General features: G+C 33.0%; 1 protein-coding gene across 1 annotated transcript in view; it reads left to right on the forward strand.

Annotated features, from left to right (window-relative positions):
* Positions 1 to 20,921, forward strand: part of Pum2 (pumilio RNA binding family member 2) — an 83,383-nt gene that overhangs the window by 35,356 nt on the left and 27,106 nt on the right. Inside the window, exons 6-11 of the mRNA XM_048804958.1 lie at positions 3,205 to 3,475; positions 3,713 to 3,806; positions 10,376 to 10,501; positions 14,211 to 14,353; positions 15,959 to 16,096; positions 20,469 to 20,853. Coding sequence (XP_048660915.1) covers positions 3,205 to 3,475; positions 3,713 to 3,806; positions 10,376 to 10,501; positions 14,211 to 14,353; positions 15,959 to 16,096; positions 20,469 to 20,853 — 1,157 coding nt within the window. The remainder of the gene's footprint in view (positions 1 to 3,204; positions 3,476 to 3,712; positions 3,807 to 10,375; positions 10,502 to 14,210; positions 14,354 to 15,958; positions 16,097 to 20,468; positions 20,854 to 20,921) is intronic.

Genomic DNA, 20,921 nt, shown 5'->3' on the forward strand with positions numbered 1-20,921 from the left:
CTCTCTCTCTCTCTCTCTCTCTCTCTCTCTCTCTCTCTCTCTCTCTCTCTCGTGCATGGTACTAAGGGTTGAACCCAGGGCCAAATGCTAGGCAAGTGCTCTATCACTGAGCTACATTCCCACCCCTTTTTAAAATTTTGCTTTTGAGACAGGATTTTGCGTATATGCCAAGATTGGCCTTTAACTTGTGATCCTCCTGCCTCAGTTTTCCTACTAGCTGGGATATTATAGGCATGTGCCACCATATCCAGCTGTAGTTGTCTTTAGGCATTTAGTACTTCTTTAACCTTTGACACTAAATTAGACAGTATATCTTTATATCTTACAGAATTGTTACTTCATACTGATTTCATATACTTTTACACTATAGTAATCAGATATTTTGAAGACTTTACCTGAAAATGAACAGTTCCTTTGTGATCTTGTGAACCATAGAATGCTAGATAACAAGCGTTTAGGTGCACGGTGGGTTGCATTTATTACCTTAAATTACCAAAGCAGAATAACATTACTTCTTAAAAGCAGCAGTGTTTCTATCTGTTCAGAGTGCAAAAAAGCATCCAAAGCCTATAAACCTCTTTAATGCGAAATTTTGTGCTGTTTAAAACCTTTTCATTTTCTGATTTTGCTCTTTTCCTAAGTTTTAGTAAACAGTGTGCACTTAATATTCAGTTAATTATAAACCCTTCAGACTAAACATTTATAATTGAAGTGTTAATACACCACTAACTATAGCAAGAGCACCACTGATAGTACAATGATTTTTTTTTTTTTTTTAAATGCCCTCTGCTTTTGGTATTTGAGTTATTTTGTGTGGAAGTTTTTACTTTTCCCCTTAAAATATTAATACCAAATTTATAAGCATTCAAATTTTATTTTGGATATGTGTTTAAAACCATTAATTAATTTAAATACAATATTAATCATTACTTGGCAATATAAAAAATGTTTCAAAAAATAGCTGTGGCCATCACGATCACTATGTCAGCATGTCATGAATCTGTATGTTAAGTGACATATCGACGTACACATTCCTATAGTAGAACTGAAATGAATGAAAGACCCAAGGAAACTTGTTTTGTTTTGTTTTTTAATTGGCTGGTTTTAAACAAAATCCTTTCTTTTTTTTTTTTTTTTTTCTGGTATGGTCCAAATGAAAAAACGAAACTTTGAAATTTTCCCATGCAAGTGGATATGGCTAAAGAGGAAAGGAGTTTAAAATCATCTAATATTGCAAGGACAATGCCTGATTATTAAATAAAATGTATATTCAGTTAACTATCTGGAGAAGAGTTCTTATAGTTGGGTATTGGCTTTGCAAACTGCTCTCTGCATGCTAGCATATTTACGTCATTGTGGAGCACCTGAATTTAGGGACAGAGTTAGATGGACATAACAACTCGCATTAAAAGCCAGGTAAAATACTTATTGCCATTAACTTAATTATATTTATGTTTGAACATACCATGAATGCATGGTTCTCAGAACAGTAAACTGATTCTTTTTTGTAAGTGAAAGGGTTCTGTATAAATATTTATGAAGAAAATACAGACTATAAATGAGGATTAGAAAAAGGTAAGAATAGAATTGAGACTGTGAAGAGTGTTTTTGCAAAGAAACTGATGTTTAATTTGTTTCTAACTTGAATTTCTTGGAGAAAATTAAAGAGGCCATAGTATAGTAGAGAAAGGTTTTGTCTTTTTATTTTAAATTTTTTTTGTATGATAGGGTTTGAACCCATAGTTTTCTAGCATTAAGCTATATATCCAGCCCTTTTTTGAAACTCAGATTGACTTTGAACTTTCAGACCTCCTGCCACAGCCTCCAGAGTTGCTGGGGTTAACAGGTGTGTACCACCATGCCCAGCAAAAGAGTTTGTAGGGGGATAATGAGGGTTGAACCCAGGGGGCCTTCCAATACTGAGCTACAGCCCCAGTGGTGTTTTTTAGTTTTTTGTTTTTGTCTTTTTTTTTTTTTTTTTTTTTTTAATTTTGAGACAGTGTCTTGATAAGTTGCTGGGTCTGATCTTGAACTTGGAATCCTCCTGCCTCAGACTTCTGAGTCTGTGGGATTATAGGCATGTTCTACTGTGTGCCCTGCCTTAATTTTTGATACATATGTTATACATTTACATTTCTTTCTGGTGATTTAGACTGAAACAATTTGGTATGATAAAGATGGTCTCTGGATACCTGTCATAGAGGACTTTCATAAACAGTTTCTTTTATTCTTGTTATTTGGAACCACCAGGTCCATTATTTATCATCATTTCTCATCATCTTTTTTTGATAGAGAAATGGACTTGAGATATGAAATGATTTACTCAAAAGTCATATTTAAAAGAGTCAAGAGTCAGTCTTTTTGGTCTTCATTTGGTTTCATTTTCTGTTGTCTAGCAAGTTTCACCTTCTTAAGTCATGAAGACCATAATGATCTATGGCCAATTTTTTTTCCTCTAAATAATAGTAAGCAAGATGTTATGAAAAAATTACATGCTGGTGGGCAGGATAGCAGAATGATGGATGGATTTTGATTTTGAATTTTCCCACATTTGCTACATAATAGTTTGATTTTCATACCTACCATTCATTTTGTCTGTGATTTGAGGCAAAGGTTTCAGATTGTATTAGCCTAGATCGTAATTCTATGTAGTTTTTCCTACCAGTAAAATTGAGTTGGTCATTAGAATATTGAAATTGAGGAGAGTGATTATTAATAATATAAAAACTACTAAAACCATGTCATCTTTTTGGGTGGTGGGCAGTGGGAATAGAACTTCGGGGTGCTCTTATGACTGAGTTACATCCCTAGCCCTCTTTATTTTTTGAAACAAGGTCTTACTACCTTGCTCATGCTGACCTTGAATTTGTGATTCTCTTGCCTTAGCCTCCCAAATAGCTGGGATTATAGAAAATCTCACCATACCCGGCTGAAACCATGTCACCTCTCAAGTTATATTAGGGGGGAAATGGGAAAGAGTAGAATGTTAGTTGTTAGTTGGAACCACCAGGTCCTTTATTTATCATCATTCCTTATCATCTTTCCTCGATAAGGAAGTGGACCTGAGATATGAAATGATTAGTGACTCAGAATGGCTTATTTGCTTTCATATTTTATAACTATTTGTTTTTCATTATTTTCATTACTTTCTCATTTTACCTTTTGACTTATATTTACACATAATGCTTTTCTTCTTTTTTCCAGTCGTACTCCTGGAAGTCGTCAAGCCTCTCCAACTGAAGTAGTTGAGCGCCTCGGCCCCAATACTAATCCCCCAGAAGGATTGGGTCCTCTTCCTAATCCTACAGCTAATAAGCCACTTGTTGAGGAATTTTCAAATCCTGAAACTCAGAATCTGGATGCCATGGAACAAGTTGGTCTGGATTCCTTACAGTTTGACTATCCTGGTAACCAGGTACCCATGGACTCTTCAGGAGCTACTGTAGGCCTCTTTGAGTACAATTCCCAGCAGCAGGTAAATCATACACCTTCTTTAAGAAACTCCTTGTAACTATATACTGGTATATAACCAATGTAGTATGAGGCATTGATATGAATGGTGGAGTTTCTTGAACATTTAATGTTTTATTGATTAAAATGTCCTTGCATTTGAGTGCTTCTGATACGTGTTTAAAATATTTTATTCACAGCGTTCTAATTAGATGTGAAATATTTTGAAATTAATATTTGTATTAAATATTTTTCCTAATAGCTCTTTCAGAGAACTAATGCACTAACAGTTCAGCAGTTAACTGCAGCTCAACAGCAGCAATATGCATTAGCAGCAGCTCAGCAGCCACATATAGGTGAGTCTGTAAATTGCTTTTTTTGACTACAGTGTTAGAAAAATCTTGTTTAAAGTTATTAGACTGTTACTCTTTATTTTCCCATTTAACAATTGGTGCTATTTTGTTTATTTTTGAAACATCCCATCATCCTGTTGAGATCAACAGTAATAGATTATATGGCAAGAGTATTAATTAGAGGAAGAATTATTTCTAGTTTGTTTTTGTTTGGCATTACCATGGATTGAACCCCTGGTGCTCTACCACTGAGCTACATCCCAGCCCTTTTTATTTTATTTTGAGACAGGGTCTCGCTAAGTTGCATAGAGCCTTAATAAGTTGCTGATGCTGGCCTTGAACTTGTGATCCTCCTGTCTTAGCCTCTTGAGCTGCTGGAATTATAGGTGCATACCACTGTACCTGGCTTATTTTTAATTTTGAGACAGGGTCTCACTGAGTTACCCATGCTGGCCTGAAACTTGTGATCTTCCTGCCTCAGACTCCCAAGTATGTGGAATTACCAGTGTGCATCCCCAAGCCCTACTCTGATTATTTTCATCATTGGTTAAATAAAGATCTCAAACTTGATAAAAGTTATCAGTGCTTAAGTGTTGTGTTGTCCTCCTACCCCCACTCCCCATGTGAAGGCTAGAGTTAAATGTGTGGACATTCAAGTGTGGTTATTTGTATTCACTTTCATGTAAAAGTGTTCATTTTAAAATTTGTTTAGAAATAGGAATTCCAAGAAAATTTCTCAAAATATTTTCTTTCATTAAGTTATATGATCTCTGACCTTTAGATTTGTGAATTATTTATTTGCAACCTACTAGAGTTTAAGCTTGGCACATATTATTGTTTATATTGGGTTTTTTGTTGTTCTCCTTACTCCATCCTCCCATCAAGTACAAATCTTTATTGCTTATTAATACATATAAATCTTGTAACTGCATATAAACCTTGCTAGTAGGGGTTTTCCTTTTTATTTTTAAATAGTTATAAATTCACAGGGAATTTACAAAGAGAGTGCAAAGGATCCCATACTCCTTTGTTTAGTTTCCCTTAATGGTTACATCTTAATTACAGCACATTATCAAAACCAGTAATGTGACACTGGTACTGTATATAATTTAGTCATTTTATTACATGTGTAGATGTTGTGGAACCATATTTATTTTATCTGACTTTAACTAAACTTCAGTTATTTTCTAGTTAAAGAACTTGTGAATACTCTATCAGAATCTGTGGAAGGAAGGGTAAATAATGCTAAGTTTGTTCTCTTCCCTTAATTTCTTATTGTTTTGTATCAGTGCAATAAGGTTTCCTAGGTCCCACATTTCACTTTTGTTTTTAATCAAAGGTGTCCACATTTGTAGTTGACCTTTAATAGCAACATCCACCCAGGCCTTGTTTTCTTTTGTCTTTTTTCCTAAATTCCTTTTATCCATGTACTTAATCCTTTCTTCTCGTAATGTTAAAAATGTACTGGTTGCTGTATGTTCATGCAACACACAGTTTATATTACTTGAGGCTTTATGATATGTTTTAATGTTGCTCTTTGGAATCTTAAAACTTTTTTTCATCATTTGCCAATTTACCATTGTGAGGTTTTTTTCCCCCCATAACAACTTCAGAATCAACTTATCTACTTATAGAAGATCAGATTAAGTTTTTTAATTAACTTATGGAAAATTAGTATCCTTATATTAAGTATTCTTATCCAGGGCATAATGTCTCTTTACTTGATTATTCAGGTCTGCTTTGGTGTTGTTCATGAGTGCTTTAAAGTTTGTCATATAAGTTTAAATATTTATTCTTAATATTTTATTTTGCCATCAAATAACCTCCTGTCATTCATTAAACATGCATGAAAGATCTTGAATATCATATTAGATTTAATGAATGGTATTTTCTAAAATTAAATCATGCTTTCATTAAAATAAAAATGACTTGTATGCATTCATTTGTTGTTTTAACTTTCTTTTTCAATTTCTAATATTTTATTTAAGATTTTTGCATCATTTGTTTTTTTTTTTTTTTAGTTTTAGTTTTAGGTGAACACAATATCTTTTATTTTATTTTTATGTGGTGCTGAGAATCGAACCCAATGCTTCACGCATGCTAGGCGAGCACGTTACCACTTGAGCCACATCCTCAGCCCCTTTTGCATCATTATTAAAGTGACTTTAGTCTCTATTTTTGCTGGGTTTTTTAAAAGTTTTTGAATCAAAATACTGCTTCATAAAAAGAATTTCTAGAGATATTCTATTTTTTAAAATCATGTAATACACTAAGTAATATTAGACTTACATGACCTTCAAAGATGTGGCAAAAGAACTCTGAAACCATATAGATAATTCAAATGAATTTGAAAACCTGACTGAGATAAGTTATGCTTTCTTAGAATAATTCTATCTAAGATGACCACCACATCTTAGTTCCACTGTTAAAAAGGACTGATTGTAAAAATTAATCCATTTTATCAAAGTTTGCTCAGTCATGTCTTGGCTGGCTAATGGCTCATTTAGCATTATCCAATAGAAATATAATATGTAGTTTTAGTTATTTAGTAGTCAGATTTTAAAGTCTAAAAATACATAAAATTAATATGAGTTGTTTGTTACTAATGGATTATTTTAACCCATTATATCTATTATCATTTCAAAAAATAATCAGTTGAAAGCTTATAAATGAGAAATTTTGTTTTCTTCATATTAAGTGTTTGAAATCAGGTATGCATTATCCTACTTAGAGCTAATCTCAAGTTACACTACACTTGAAATGCCCAGGGATTATATGGGCTAGTAACTGCCACATTTGTCAGTGCAACTGTAAAGATTATGCTAGGATGGGGGTTGATAAAACTTTTTCATATATTAAGGGGTTGGTAACTATTTTTAGCTCTGTAGGCAATATGATTTCAGTCACAAACTACTACATTGTGCTATTGTAGCATGAAAGTGGCCATAAATGTTTCATGAATGAGTATCATTTATTGGCACTAAAATTCGAATTTCATATACATTCCTTTTAGCGATTTTTTTCCTCAACCATTTAAATATGTTCAGACTGTTCTTAGCTAATTTGTAAAAGAAGGAAAAAATTAAGGGATTAACAGGGCGCACTTAGCCCATAGAGTGGGCCAAAAGGTGATAATAGATGCAATATATTTTTAAAACAGACATTGACACTCTGCTCATCTGCTTGTGAGCTCAAAGAAAAAGATAAGGTTTTGTAGACAGCTGGGAATTTTTACAACACAGGACATTGAATGAAAACTGATAGCAGTAATTGGCAATAAAGCCTGTGAAGACCTACAAGAGAAATAAACTACCAGGATTAGAGTTTGAGTAATGCTAATTATATAAATTAAGAATCCCAAACTATTAATAGAATGCTTGATTTGGAGGTTAGTTTCTAGGATGTAGTTGAGGCTCTTTTGATACCAAATATGGACAGGTGAATGCAGGAAAAATTCACAAAAGATAGTGTTTCAAACAAAATAATAATAAAAATAAGGAAGGTCGGCTACAACAGTCATGCAACAGAGTTCACACTCGAGGTATAAAAATAAAGGGACTTTAAGTTTTAAAAAGAACTTTGAAAACATTCAGAACATTAAAAAATAAAAGCCTTAAGCTGTCAAACATCCTTAGAGGTCTTCACATCAGAAAATGATGCAAAATGAACCATTTCTGGATCTTGGAAGTAAAAACTATTGGAAAAAAATAGTTCTATGTAGACTGCATAACTACCTGGCTGTTATTATTTAAGACAAAATGAACTAGGAAGTAAAATTTTTAAAATCTTCCAGAACACTCAATCATTGCATAGTAATAAGGATATGAAAATAACAAGCTATAGAGTGAAATAGGGAATAACTAAAGATATATAAGGCATTTGTAAGGAAAACTACAAACTTTTCTAGAACTCTTGAAAAAATGGAGACACAGGCTTTTTGGGGAAAACTCAGCATCATCATTGTAAAAATGTCACTTCTCCCAAAATTGACTCTTATTTTTATTTATTCTAATTTGTTATATATGACAGCAGAATGCAATTCAATTCATATTATACAAATAGAGCACAGTTTTTCATCTCTCTGGTTGTACATTTAATGAATGCTTAGTCAGAATTCCAACAGGATATTTTGTTTGTTTGTTTGAAACTTAGAAATTTGATGTTTGTGTTAGAAAATTAATGGAAAGCTAAAATTTAGGAGCAGGACTTGCTTATTGTTATTTACCGTTATTAAAACAATGTATTAGCCTAAGAATATACAAGTAGTTTAGTGAACAAAAACAATCTTGATTTTGTGTGTATGTGTATATGTGGGTGTGGGTGTTTGTGTGTGTAGAGTATCGTGGTGGCATGAATTTTAGTCTGATTTGACATTTCAAATCAATAAATAAAGAATGTTTATTTGGAAAATATCGTGGTAGGATAATTGAGCCTCATTCCTTTTGGATTGGAAATTTAAATGAGAAAAAAAAATTAAAAAAACTTTATTGAGAATCAGAACCACAAATTAAGACAAAATGGTTGCTTTTGTTTATTTTAATGTTTTACTTTACGTATCAGGTTGGAAATTGTTTAAAAAGTTTATTTTGGTCTTATTTTGGCAAGAGTGTGAGTGGCATCCTCCAATATTCTTAATAGAAATGTAAATTGGTACAATTTCCTGGAGGATAGTCTGGAAATGGATTAAGAATTTATGTGTTTTTGCCCATTTAAATGAATTTTCATAAGACTATGATACTATAGAGACCCACATAGTTTAAAAAAAAAAACTATTTATAGTAAGAGATTATGAACCATCAAAATGTATTTTTGTAGTAGACTATTTATGTTTCTTCTATACAATAGCATAAATACTTTGTGGCCATTAAATAAATGAGCTAGATATGGTCTATGACTTAAAGATCTATGATTATTTGGCAAGTGGAAAAAGCATATTAAAATATTATAGACTACAATATCAAATGTTAAAAATTGAGAAGGGTATAAGCCAATTATTTTCTAATTGATAGATTCCAATAGTAATTTTAATGTTTTAAAATAATGTTTTTTTATGGTAAACCATAGAATATTTTTCCATCAAGGATGGCCTAGCTTGTAGAATTTTTTTTAGTATTAGTTTTTACTAATATAGAATTCTCTATTCTTATGATAAAGAAATTCCTGACAGATGAGAATAAGAATATAACTGAGCAAATGAAGGGGATTTTACTGAGCCCACACTATAATTTTTAATTCCTTTATAAAACAGATCTTGAAAATGGCTGTTTGTACTTGTACATGAAGTCACTATTGTGGGTTGTGGCCTATATTTTTAAAAAAATCAAACAGATAATGTGGAAAGTAATAAATTAAGAGCTGCACAATATAGAGTATTGGAATTGCAAAAGGTAATTTTTGTGGGTGTTGGGAATTGTACCCTCGGCCTTCCGTGTGCTAGGCAAGCAAGCACTTTACCGCTGAGTCTCATCTTCAATCCCAGTAAAATCTTTTCTGCTGGACTTGTTTGTGGCATTATTCTCTATGTATAAGTTGATCTTAAATGTATTTTGTATTGTGGATCATAGTCGGACACTTTGAAAGCTAATAAGGTTTTAAAGTAGTTTCAGAATCTTGATTTTTTTTTTTTTTTAAGGCCTAGATAAGATATATTTTACATTTTTTTCCCCTTTGGGTAAAATTAGTTTACATTCATCTACTTATACCTATAATCCCCCATTATCTTTTAAACTTGAACAAACTTGATCTCCTTAAGCTTTAAATACATCCTTATTCACTATTCCCTTACTATTCACTTATCTCAGTTACTTTCCAGAAGAGAAAACCCTGACAACACATTTTCAAAGAATTTAAAAGTTCTGTAGGGTAGTAGGACATAGTAAGTGTTTAAAGCTAAAACTACTACTGTTCAGTAGTAGTTTCTCATTCAGTCTTTAGTAAGCTATACTGTGGCTTAGGAATTCAACACAAGGAAGGAGGATTCGATCTGTCCTGACAAAGCACTCTATCCATCAATAAAAGTCAATTACCAATTAGAAAACAGTATAGAAAGTCCTATGGACATAGAGAGGAGGGATATTAAATTTGGGAAAGGGTTGATGGGATGAATGAGCTGTAGAATAAAATGAAATAAAACTGGTGTTATAACCAGAATGAAGTCTGCCAAACTTCCTGATTCATACTAAGTGGTTTTGACTTTGTCCTCAAGTTAATAGGGAAATAAAGAAGAGTTTTTTTTAAAAAAGTGACTTTAAGTTCACTTTTATATTTAGTAAAGGCTAAAAACAAACAAGCAAAAAAATGTGAACATACACTTGTAGTACTCCTGGGTATTCCAAGGAGTGGAATTAATTCTCACAAAAAATCATACAGGGTAACTGAAGGTATACCGGCATCTTAAACAAAAAACTTTAGAATCAGTTACTGTTACATACCCAGGGTCACTTAGTAAAAAATTGAACCATTATATTGCTGCTTTGCTTCCCCCTCCCAGATTCAGAATAGAAATGTTTTTACTTAATGAAGAAAATATACTTTGCATTTTTATTCATTATTTCTCCTCCTTTTAAATGTAGCTGGTGTGTTCTCAGCAGGCCTTGCTCCAGCTGCATTTGTGCCAAATCCATATATTATTAGTGCTGCTCCTCCGGGGACCGATCCATATACTGCAGCAGGATTGGCTGCAGCAGCAACATTAGCAGGTAATTTATTGTTCATCTTTGTTGTTTGTTATGAATTTAGTTTTAATTTTGGATTAAGCTTTATTTTTATCTATTTTGGCAATTTGCAATTCCTAAGAAAAACTGAAACATCCAGAATGGATTGAAATTTTCAGTGAGTTTTTTGTTTTTGTTTTTAATTTTTTTTATATATATGTTGATAGACCTTTATTTTTTTTATTCATTTATTTGTATGCTGTGCTGAGAATCGAACCCAGTGCCTCTCACATGCTAGGCGAGCTCTCTACCACTGAGCCACAGCTTCAGCCCCTCTGGGAGTTTATTTTTATTCAATTGTAATGTCATGGAAAGTCCTAAGCAATAACCCTTTTATTTTTCTTTCCTTTATGTAGTTGTTTTGCATTTTCATTTTTTAATTTTAGAAATCTTCCATTGTTGATTGTGCATCTCCATTTTAATACCTACAGAGACAATGGAAAGTAACGTATTAGAGGTAGGTAGTGTGAATATCCGAGTCAGGGGTAGTATAAGATCTTTAGAAGTCTTGAAAGAATATAGATCTTAAAGTTTCTTGAGTAATGTTAAAATGTGCAAGCCAGCTGGGAAAAAAGTGTCGGACAGAGCTGGGAGCTGTGGCGCACAACTGTAATTCCAACAACTTGGCAAGACCCTATCTTAAAATTTTAAAAAAAATCTTTTTTAAAGGTTGGGGGTATAGCTTGATGGTAAAGCACCTCTCTGGGTTCAGTTCCCAGTACCAGAAGGAAGGGGAAAAGGTAGGATGGAGTTGAAAAGAACTTCCTGAAAATTTTCAAAGCCCAAGATTACCACTCAAAATCTGACATAAATTTATTGATTCACTGTATATCTTCTGAGAAGTGTCTGTTCAGTTCCTTGGCCCATTTATTGATTGGGTCATTTGTTGTTTTGGTGTTAAAATTTTTGAGTTCTTTATTCTAGAGATTATTTATTCTAGAGATTAGTGCTCTGTCTGACATGCGTGTGGTAAGAATTTGTTCCCAGTTAGTAGGCTGATTGTTGCTTTTGCTGAGAAGAAGCTTTTTAAGTTTAAATCCATCCCATTTATTGATTCTTGTTATTAATTCTTGTGCTGTAAAAGTTTTATTAATGAATTTGGGGCCTAATCCGACATGATGGAGATTTGGGCCTACTTTTTCTTCTAATAGACGCAGTGTCTCTGGTTTAATTTCTAGGTCCTTGTTCCACTTAAGTTTTATGCATGGTGAGAGATAGGGGTTTAATTTAATTACCCTAAGTACATGTATAAAGACACGAATGATGTGACTCTACTTTGTGTACAACCAGAGATATGAAAAAGTGTGCTCTATGCGTAATGTAAAATTGTAGTGCATTCTGTTGTCATATATACAAATTAAAATTTAAAAAATTTTAAAAACCTGACATGAAAACTAGTGTACTGAGGATGGGGATACAATTGGTAGAGTGCTTGCCTCATGTGCACAAGGGCCCTGGGTTCAATCCTTAGCGCACGCACATACACACACGCACACACACATACACACCCCTAATGTATTTGTTGCTTATTTCAGTGAGGAAGAGTTGTGAGGTGCTCAGACACAGTCTTAGTGAGCAGTGCTATTTGTGATTTTAAGTAAGGTTGTTGGGAAATGTTTGTTTTAGGTTAAAATGACTACAAAGACAGAAATGAGTTAGGCATGGTTTACGTTGTTTTTAAAGGCAAGAATGGGTTGCTGTTGGCCTTAGAAATGTGTTTGTTGGAATGAGTCTGCTGATGGGCTATATTCTAAAACTTGAGACTGGGGCTATTTTTTTTTTTTTTTTGGCTTTCAAAGATATCATCTCTGAAGTGATTATCACTTATCAACCTGATGTTTTTAATATAATACCAGGTATTTATTTATTTGTTATCATGCCTGTTGAACAGTCTACTTTTCCTGGGATGTTGAACTTTCAAACTCAAGATCTTTTTTAAAAAGTGAGCGAAATACATTAATTTCAAAATCTTGCTCCATACTTAACTAGTAGACTAAAACTTCTCGTAGTCAGTGACTTTGGTGTAGAAATATATATCAGTTCAATAATGTGAGCAGTTCAATAATGTGAGCTTTTCTAGTGCCGTGTAACTGGATGTTAGTACATAAAGTGCTGGTATAATGCCATACAGAAAACCATTTACTTTTGGAACTGAAAGTAACAACTTTAAGAGGTCATTTAGTTTGGGAATAGGCATACTACACATTCTGGACTCAGGCAGCAGTGCTATACAATGAAATGCAGTGTAAGCCAGAAAATGAACTTTAAAATTTTCTGGTAGCCACACTGTAAAAGTACAGAATAGGTGAAATTTATCTCAATAATACATTTGATTTAGGTCAATAGATCTGAGATATATTTGAGCATATAATGAATATTTTTTAATAATAGATTTTTTTTCATGCTGTCTTCAAAATCCTGTGTAAGTTTATACTCTTAAAGCTCATCTTAGTTGGTCTTTTCTGTCTTTAAAATGTTCAGTACCCACAAGTGGCTTCTGGCCATGTTAGCGAGTGAGGATCTAGGTAGATGTGTGACTCTATTGTTTTTACAATGTGTACTTTTTTTTCTTAGGAGTTTGAGGATTTTGAAACTTAAGATTTTTCTTTTTTTAATGTTTTAATACTCCATGCTATAGGTTGTGTTCTTTAGAAATACTTTTTGCATTTAAGTTTACATATTTTTCATTTTAGTTATTTGGTCAGTACTATTTGGCTTCATTTTCTTCTATAACAAAGGGAAACTGAGAGTTTGACTTTTTAATATATACAAAGCAAATGTTCTAAATTTTGACTAATAAAATTTTAGAGTGTTGTATAAATTAGAAATCATGATATTGTATTCATTTTAATGATATCTTTGAAAGCCCAAAAAATTCATTATTATGCATATAATTAATTCTGTTCGCTCTTCACAAATCAAATATCTTGAACAAAGTACTAGAACAGGAACAATTTCTTTTGTATTTTCTAATTTGCTTTCTTACCTCAGGTTTTCTCTGAGCTTGTATCTAGTTTTTGTCTTGACTCACTAGTCTCATTTTTCTAACTACATAAACACGGATGTCTCATTTGTTTTCACATAATTTGCTATTGCTTTGTGAGAATTTTGGCTAATTCTGTTTCAAATATGAAAATATTTTTAAATTGAATGCTTGCAATTCAGATACTTTTGTAGCAAGCTTGGTACCCAAATATACCCTAGTTTTATGTTATATTTGGAAAAGCAAAAGGCGGGGGAATGTAATTCATTTCAGTTATCAGAAAGTATTCTTTTTCAGAGAAGTAACAAATTGACCATAAGAAATTCTAACAAGTTTTGTTGTCCAATGTTCCCTGAATGTGTTATCTGTGTCCGTCTGTATCAGGCCATAACTGGCAGTATGTATATGTTGAATATAAGACTAAGTGTCCTGTCAGTTTATTGGTAGTATTTAGCTGTGCTTCACATATCTCCATTAAAACCATAGCTGTCATTCTTGAATACTTTCCTCTCTTAATAATCCGAACCTGAATGATATTTGCTTCTTAATAGAATCAGAAAAAAGAGAAAGGATATAGCTCATGTAAGTGGGTAGAAGAGTCTAAGGACATGTTCTGCTCTTAAGTTTTATACCTGTCCCCTTTTATAATCCAGTGGTAATATAAAATCTAGTTGTTGGGTTTTTTTGTTGTTTTGTTTGGATGGGGTTTAGGTCCAGCCGTGGTTCCACCTCAGTATTATGGTGTTCCATGGGGGGTGTATCCAGCCAACTTATTTCAGCAACAAGCTGCAGCTGCAGCAAACAATACAGCCAATCAGCAAGCAGCCTCACAAGCTCAGCCTGGACAGCAACAGGTAAGCCTTCCTTCATTAAATAATATCTGAGAATTCTTTGGTGTTAAAGGTGTTTTTTCCTCTCTCTCTTTTTTCCTCTGTGAAACATAGTAGCTGTCGTATAGTTGGTATACAACTATTTATTGCATATTTTTCTGATTAGTATTATATGAATTCAAAGAGTTGGTTATATTTTATTTCTGTTATTAAAATAGCAATTTTTAAGTTTCATCACTTAAAAGTGCAGTAATAATGTTACTATCAAAATAATTACACCTTCATTTTTATCCAGGTATTTAAATTACAAGTTTAAATATTAGTATGTTTCCAATGTAAAATTAGATTATTAGGTACATTATTATTATTTTCCCCCCACCATACCGGCGATTGAACCCATGGATGTTCTACCACTATATCCTTAGCCCTTTTTTTTTTTTCTTTTGTAGTTGTAGATGGACAGAATGAATGCCTTTATTTTATTTGTAAATAGCAAGCCCTTTGCCACTGAGCTATAGCCCCAGCCCCTCCTATCCCTTTTTATTTTGAGATAGTTTTGCTAATAAGTATCACTGGCTGGCCTCAAATTGCTACCTTTCTGCCTCATCCTTAATTTCTTAACCTCATCCTTAATTTCTTAAAACAGAAAGAAAATGTTTATCATGAGATTTTTTTTATATCAACCCCTTTCTTAGATAAATGCAAACAAACTATTTGGTAAATATCACAATTCTGACTGTTAACATTCATCATATTTGTATCAAAGAAGCAACTTAATACAATGGCATTGCTTACTTGACTGTTAGTTTTTTATTCGGAATTTTCTTTACTATATTTTAATACTGTATTGATGCTCTGTTGGGTTAGTCCTTGTACATCATATCACAGCATTATTTAATACATTATTTTTAACCTGTCATTACTTAAGACACCTGTGTGTATTGCTGACGAATGTGGTAAATTTACAGTGAATCTACTTATCTACTCTGTCCTGAATTGTTTGTGAACTTTATGATTAAGGTCATCATGCTTGTATATCAGCACTAAAACAGCTGTGCGCAGCAAAGTAGTAAAACTTGACCTGCCTCCAGAACTTTTCACTTTGTTTTGATGTTATCTTGGTGGGTTTTTTTTTTTTTCACTTAAGTTTTAACTTATGTTTAAAAAGCAGCTGTTAGTTTTTTGTTTTGTGTTTGTGAATTTTGAAAACTTGATTTGAATTTTTTGCTCTGTATCATAATCTCATAACAGATCATCAGAGTTTCTTCCTATAAGCTTCCTGTGTTTCAGTTTCAATCTTAGAAAATAAATTTAATTTTTTTTAGTCTTACTCATTCATTTTCATTCCTCCCCGCTCTCAAATCTCAAATATCCATATCTCCCCCCCACCACCACCTTGGTAAGAATATTGATATTAGAAACAATTTTTACCCTCAGACCTTCTAGAACCTCCATGTTGCTTTATTGATTGTTAAAGTTGTCAAGAGCCAGTGATATTTTTTATGTGAAGTATTGTATAATTTTCATGCTAAATATAAATTTCATTGTATGAAATGTGTTTGCATAATTGTCTATGGTAAATTTTTACTGTATGATAATGCTTTAAAGAAAGCCATCTGTCCTTTATAGGTTCTTCGTGCTGGAGCAGGCCAGCGTCCTCTTACTCCCAATCAGGGTCAGCAAGGGCAGCAAGCAGAATCACTTGCAGCAGCTGCAAATCCAGCTTTGGCATTTGGTCAGGGTCTTGCTACAGGCATGCCAGGTATATAATTGGTTAATTGTAGTTTTTTGTTTTTTGTTTTGTTTTGTTTTTTTTGGTTTTTTGCAGGGTGCTGGAATTTGTAGATATTTGAATAGATTTAAAATAATATTTGTGGTCTGTCCATCCTGAAGAGTGAATAAATCAGAAGTGTCTTTGAAGTCTTACCTACCTTCTAAAAGATTATTTAGAACTCACATGCTAATAGTTGAAATCAATACTGAGGTCATGAGACTCAGTGACTTGAATAGCAGATATGTATATCAAATTCTTTTTCTCTGTAACATGAACCACAGCATCTTTTCAACTGAACCTAGCCCAGAATTTTTGGTATAATGCTTAGAAATTAAAACCAGTTGGTTAGAGTTGGCATATAAGACAAAAAATCTATTTGCCATTCCTACCTTGTGGGAATAGTCATTTAATTGGTCAATATTGAAAAGTTTGCAACTAATATTTCTAATTTCAGCGTTGTCCGATCATGTTTAACCTATTTATACCCATTTAAACTATTGTTATTTATAATCTGATAGCAACATTGTCTCTAATATGCTTATGAAGACCTAATGTATAGAAAATCACACTATAAAATTTCTGTCTATTGCCGCTGTACAACTTTTCTAAAAGGGCAATTAGAGTGGTTTGTTTTTGATTTGTTTTTGGTGAAACTAGATAGATAGATTACTGTAATAATAGTGGAGGAAGGAAATGTTTTCTTTAGACCAAAATGCATAATCAGGATGTTTTGTTAATACTGTGGTTAATTTTGGGGGGATCCTGGGGATTGTACCCCTTTTTTATTGGGGGGGTTGTTTGTTTTTTAGTTGCTACAGGTCAGGGGCTCATTCACTATTATTAAGGTACATCTCCAACCCTTTTATTAGTTGTAAAGGTAAAATTTAAAGGCCACATTTGAATATCAGTAAGTGTGCTAATTTTCACTTTTGACATATGAGTGGTTACTTCTGTGTTAGGGATTACTTATTAATGAAATGTGGATTCCAATTTCCATTAATTGTAAGATTATGACATTTTCTATTCAGATCATTTAGAAAATGTGTTCAGTGTGTTGGAAAAGATCTTTAATAACATCAAAAGTTTCTTTTATGCAGACACATATTTCTATGTGTTATTTTAAGGATGTATATAGTAATTTGCATTTATTCTGTTCTCTAATTCTAAGGTCTGAGTCTAACATCTCGTCTAGTTCTCTGGATAAAAGATAGTTTCATACTTTTATCCCTGAAGTACCAATAATAGTAGACTAGGGGGCATTCTTGAATTTTATTCTTTTACCACAGCTATACATATTTCCTTCCTGGGAAGCTACTGTTGTGGAGCTGTTGTAGATTAGAAACCTTGGCATAAGCAACCTATTGGGAAATGGACTGTGAAGCTGACATTATTATAGGCATCTGGAGTCAGGGCTTAAAAGAAGTGAGTCAGGAGTTTTTGAAAGCTATTAAAACTAAGACTACTATGGTTCTTCTTAGATTTTAACTACCCATAGATAGGGGAGTCATGGAGAACAATAGAGCTTCCTGTCTAACTAGGTTCTCAGTGGATCTTGGAATTCAGAACATGCTTCTGTCCTATGTATATTTGCTGCTGCCTGTAAACTATTACTAATCATTCTAGGTTCTTGATGCTGGTCCTATATTTATTTCTTATAAATGTCTTTGTTCTTTTTTCTTCATATTCAGCTAGCTGGTAGTCTTTATTTCTTTTCTTTTTTTAAAATTTTTATTAGTTATTGATGGATCTTTATTTGTATACATATGGTGCTGAGAATCGAACCAAGTGCCTCACACATGCTAGGCAAGCTCTTTACCCCTGAGCCATAACCCCAGCTCCAATCTTATTTCTTCTCTTATTTATTTATTTATCTTATTATTTCTTATTTACTTATTATTTCTGTTATATTTTATCAACTTTAATCTTAGAATTTATTTTTATATTCACTTTTATTCTTTCTATTCTATGAGAAACCTCTTTATTGTTAACTTTTCTTTTGGTAGTGTGAGGATCAAACCCAGTGTTTCATTCATGCTGGACAAAAGCTATATTCTCAGCCTCTGCTTTATTTTTTGTTTTTGTTTTGTTTTGTTCCACAGTGAACTCTGTTATAATTCTAGAAGAAAACATTCTTTTAATACTGTTATCTTTTTGGAGTAGTGATAAAAGTTGGTAAAACTTGTAGGATATGTCTTTACAGTAAATTATTTTACTTAACCTTTTGGCCTACCACATTTAGCCTTTTTAGAAATAAGAATATAAAAATCATGAGAAACCTTACTAGATTTAGTGTTTGTATGTCTCAGTACCTTGTGGGCTGTTCACATGATTCCCACACTCAAAGCCTTTCTTTAATGCCTTCTATATTTCCATTCTGCATGAAGTATCTCCAGCTTTCCATATTCATCTACACAGTATAAAGCTATTAAAAAGAGCTCACTTGAGAAAATTGATATTTCTTCAAGTCTTATTCTTAACTCTTCTACCTTCTATCTTTTGCATTTATCTTTCACATTCTGATCATTGTCTTCTATTTAATCTTTCTGCTTAATTGTTTGTGCCATCTGTATTATCCCTCTTTGATCTCTTCTTCCCTTTCCTTACCACTCATACAATCACAGTTACAAAAGGATAATACAATGGAAATTAGAAACTTTTGAACTGAATTACAGTAAATTATTAAAATTTAAACTTGTGGAGTGCAACTGAAACTACATAAAAGGGAAATGTCTAGATTTAAAGCATATGTCAGACTAGAAATCAGTGAACTGTGTATCCATTAGAAAACTAAAAAGAGAATAAAGCCAAAGAACATAAAGAAGAGCATAATAAAGAGATGCTGATGTGAATGAAATAGCACACATGCAATCAAAAGGATCAATTATCTCAAAACTATTTCTTTCAAAAGACTCAGAGTTGTAAGCCTCTGAACGGCTCATCAAAAAGAAGGCTTGGGGATATAGTTCAGTTGTGGACTGAGCTATATCTTACAGGGAGCTGCTGGGTTCAGTCTTCAGTACTTGGGTAAGGGGGCGGTGGGATGACAGAAGCCATAAGTAACTAGTGTCAGGAAGATTAAATAATCATAAGATACTAGGCAGAATCTCATTAATAAATTACAAAAATGTAGACTGGGTAAATGCCTTGTGTTTCCCATCTCCACTGCATAGTAAATAGCAACTCCATTGTTTTAAAACTTAGGCCAAACATAGGAAGAACAGTTCATTCCTTTTTTTCCTAACACTGCAAGTCTAGTCTCATATCTAGCTGCTGGGTCTCACAATCTAACTCTTCCCTCTTCTCTAATCTGGTCACCATTACATCTCTCACCTGGATTAGCTTTCTGTCCAGGTTCTCCTATTTCATATTGTCCCCTGATCAGTCATTTTGATTAATCGTCTTCTATCACTCTGTTTCAGCCATACTGGCTTATTTTCTCTCTTCTCCAATTTTTCTTCATAAATAATTTTGTTATAGAGGTTCTTCTTTACCCCCAGTTTAAAATTATCAGAACTTCTATGACTACTCAGTACTTCGTTTCCACTCTCCCTATCTGATTTTCTGTAATACTTAACATACTCTTTTGACTTTTTTTTTTTTTTTTTTTTTTTTTTGGTGGAATGGAAAAAGGAAGAAAATTAGGTTAATAGAAGTAAAAGAATTTGGCATGTAATGTAATAAGGAATATGAGATACAATAAATTGTATTTCATCTTACTAAAAAAAAAAGAAAAAACACGAAAAAAAGCAGAATTTTTTGAGTAAGGGACTCAAAGAGGCCAGTACTAGGTAGACCCTTAGGAATGATGAGTCCTGGAAGTGAAAGCATGTCTTTGGTTTGGTGACAGTCATGAGAATTGTTAATTTCCCAAGAGAATGTTCAGCAGTTTCATATATATATACTGTAATATTAGTTGTTGAAGAATATGGAGAATGTATAGCATGAATAGTACTCAGGAGTTAGCTCCCATCTGTATTACACACTGACTAATATTCGGGCCAATATGGGCTTATAAAGAGCTATGTTTTGAACGCAGCAGCCAAATCAAATGTAAATGGTGAAGGAAATGTATTAATATTCCTTTTGTTAGCATAATCTTTTCTTGGCATTGAGTTAAAGTGTAAGAACCAGGTTCCATAGATTAGGATAATACCAAAAGTTAAACCTTATTTGAGTTTATTCTTTAGTGTGTCCTAAAGCAAACAACTTGCAATTTCAGGGTTTATAAATCATACCAGGGTATTAAAGCACAGTAATCGTACATGTCAGTGCTGAATGTGTGAAATAATGAAACATTACTGCTCTGTTAAGTATTTGGTTACTTTATTGGGGTGCATTTATACCCTTTTATGATTAATAACTTAGCATATCGTTATCACAGTAATTATCTTCTCCAGAATGTTTCTAAAAATAATTATTGTGATCACATCTGTTATTGCCCAGCAAGAGTTGGGGATAGGTTTTATTCAGTTAACACTGTATGTAATTAGGGTTTTTTTTATTTCTTCTTCAGTTGGCAGTTCTGCAAGTAGTAGTGCCACAAGGAGAGAGTCTCTATCTACTAGCTCTGACTTGTACAAAAGATCTAGTAGCAGCCTAGCACCCATAGGGCAACCATTTTACAATAGTCTGGGATTTTCCTCCTCTCCAAGTCCAATAGGCATGCCTCTGCCAAGCCAAACTCCAGGACATTCACTTACGCCACCGCCATCACTTTCATCACATGGATCCTCATCCAGTTTGCATTTAGGTAAAAAAAAAACCAAAACCCTTTTTATTTGTATGTATACATGTATGTGTGTTTGTGTGTGTGTTTAT

Source organism: Marmota marmota, unplaced genomic scaffold (assembly GCF_001458135.2).
Source record: "Marmota marmota marmota unplaced genomic scaffold, marMar, whole genome shotgun sequence".
In the NCBI taxonomy this organism is placed as follows: Eukaryota; Metazoa; Chordata; class Mammalia; order Rodentia; family Sciuridae; genus Marmota; species Marmota marmota.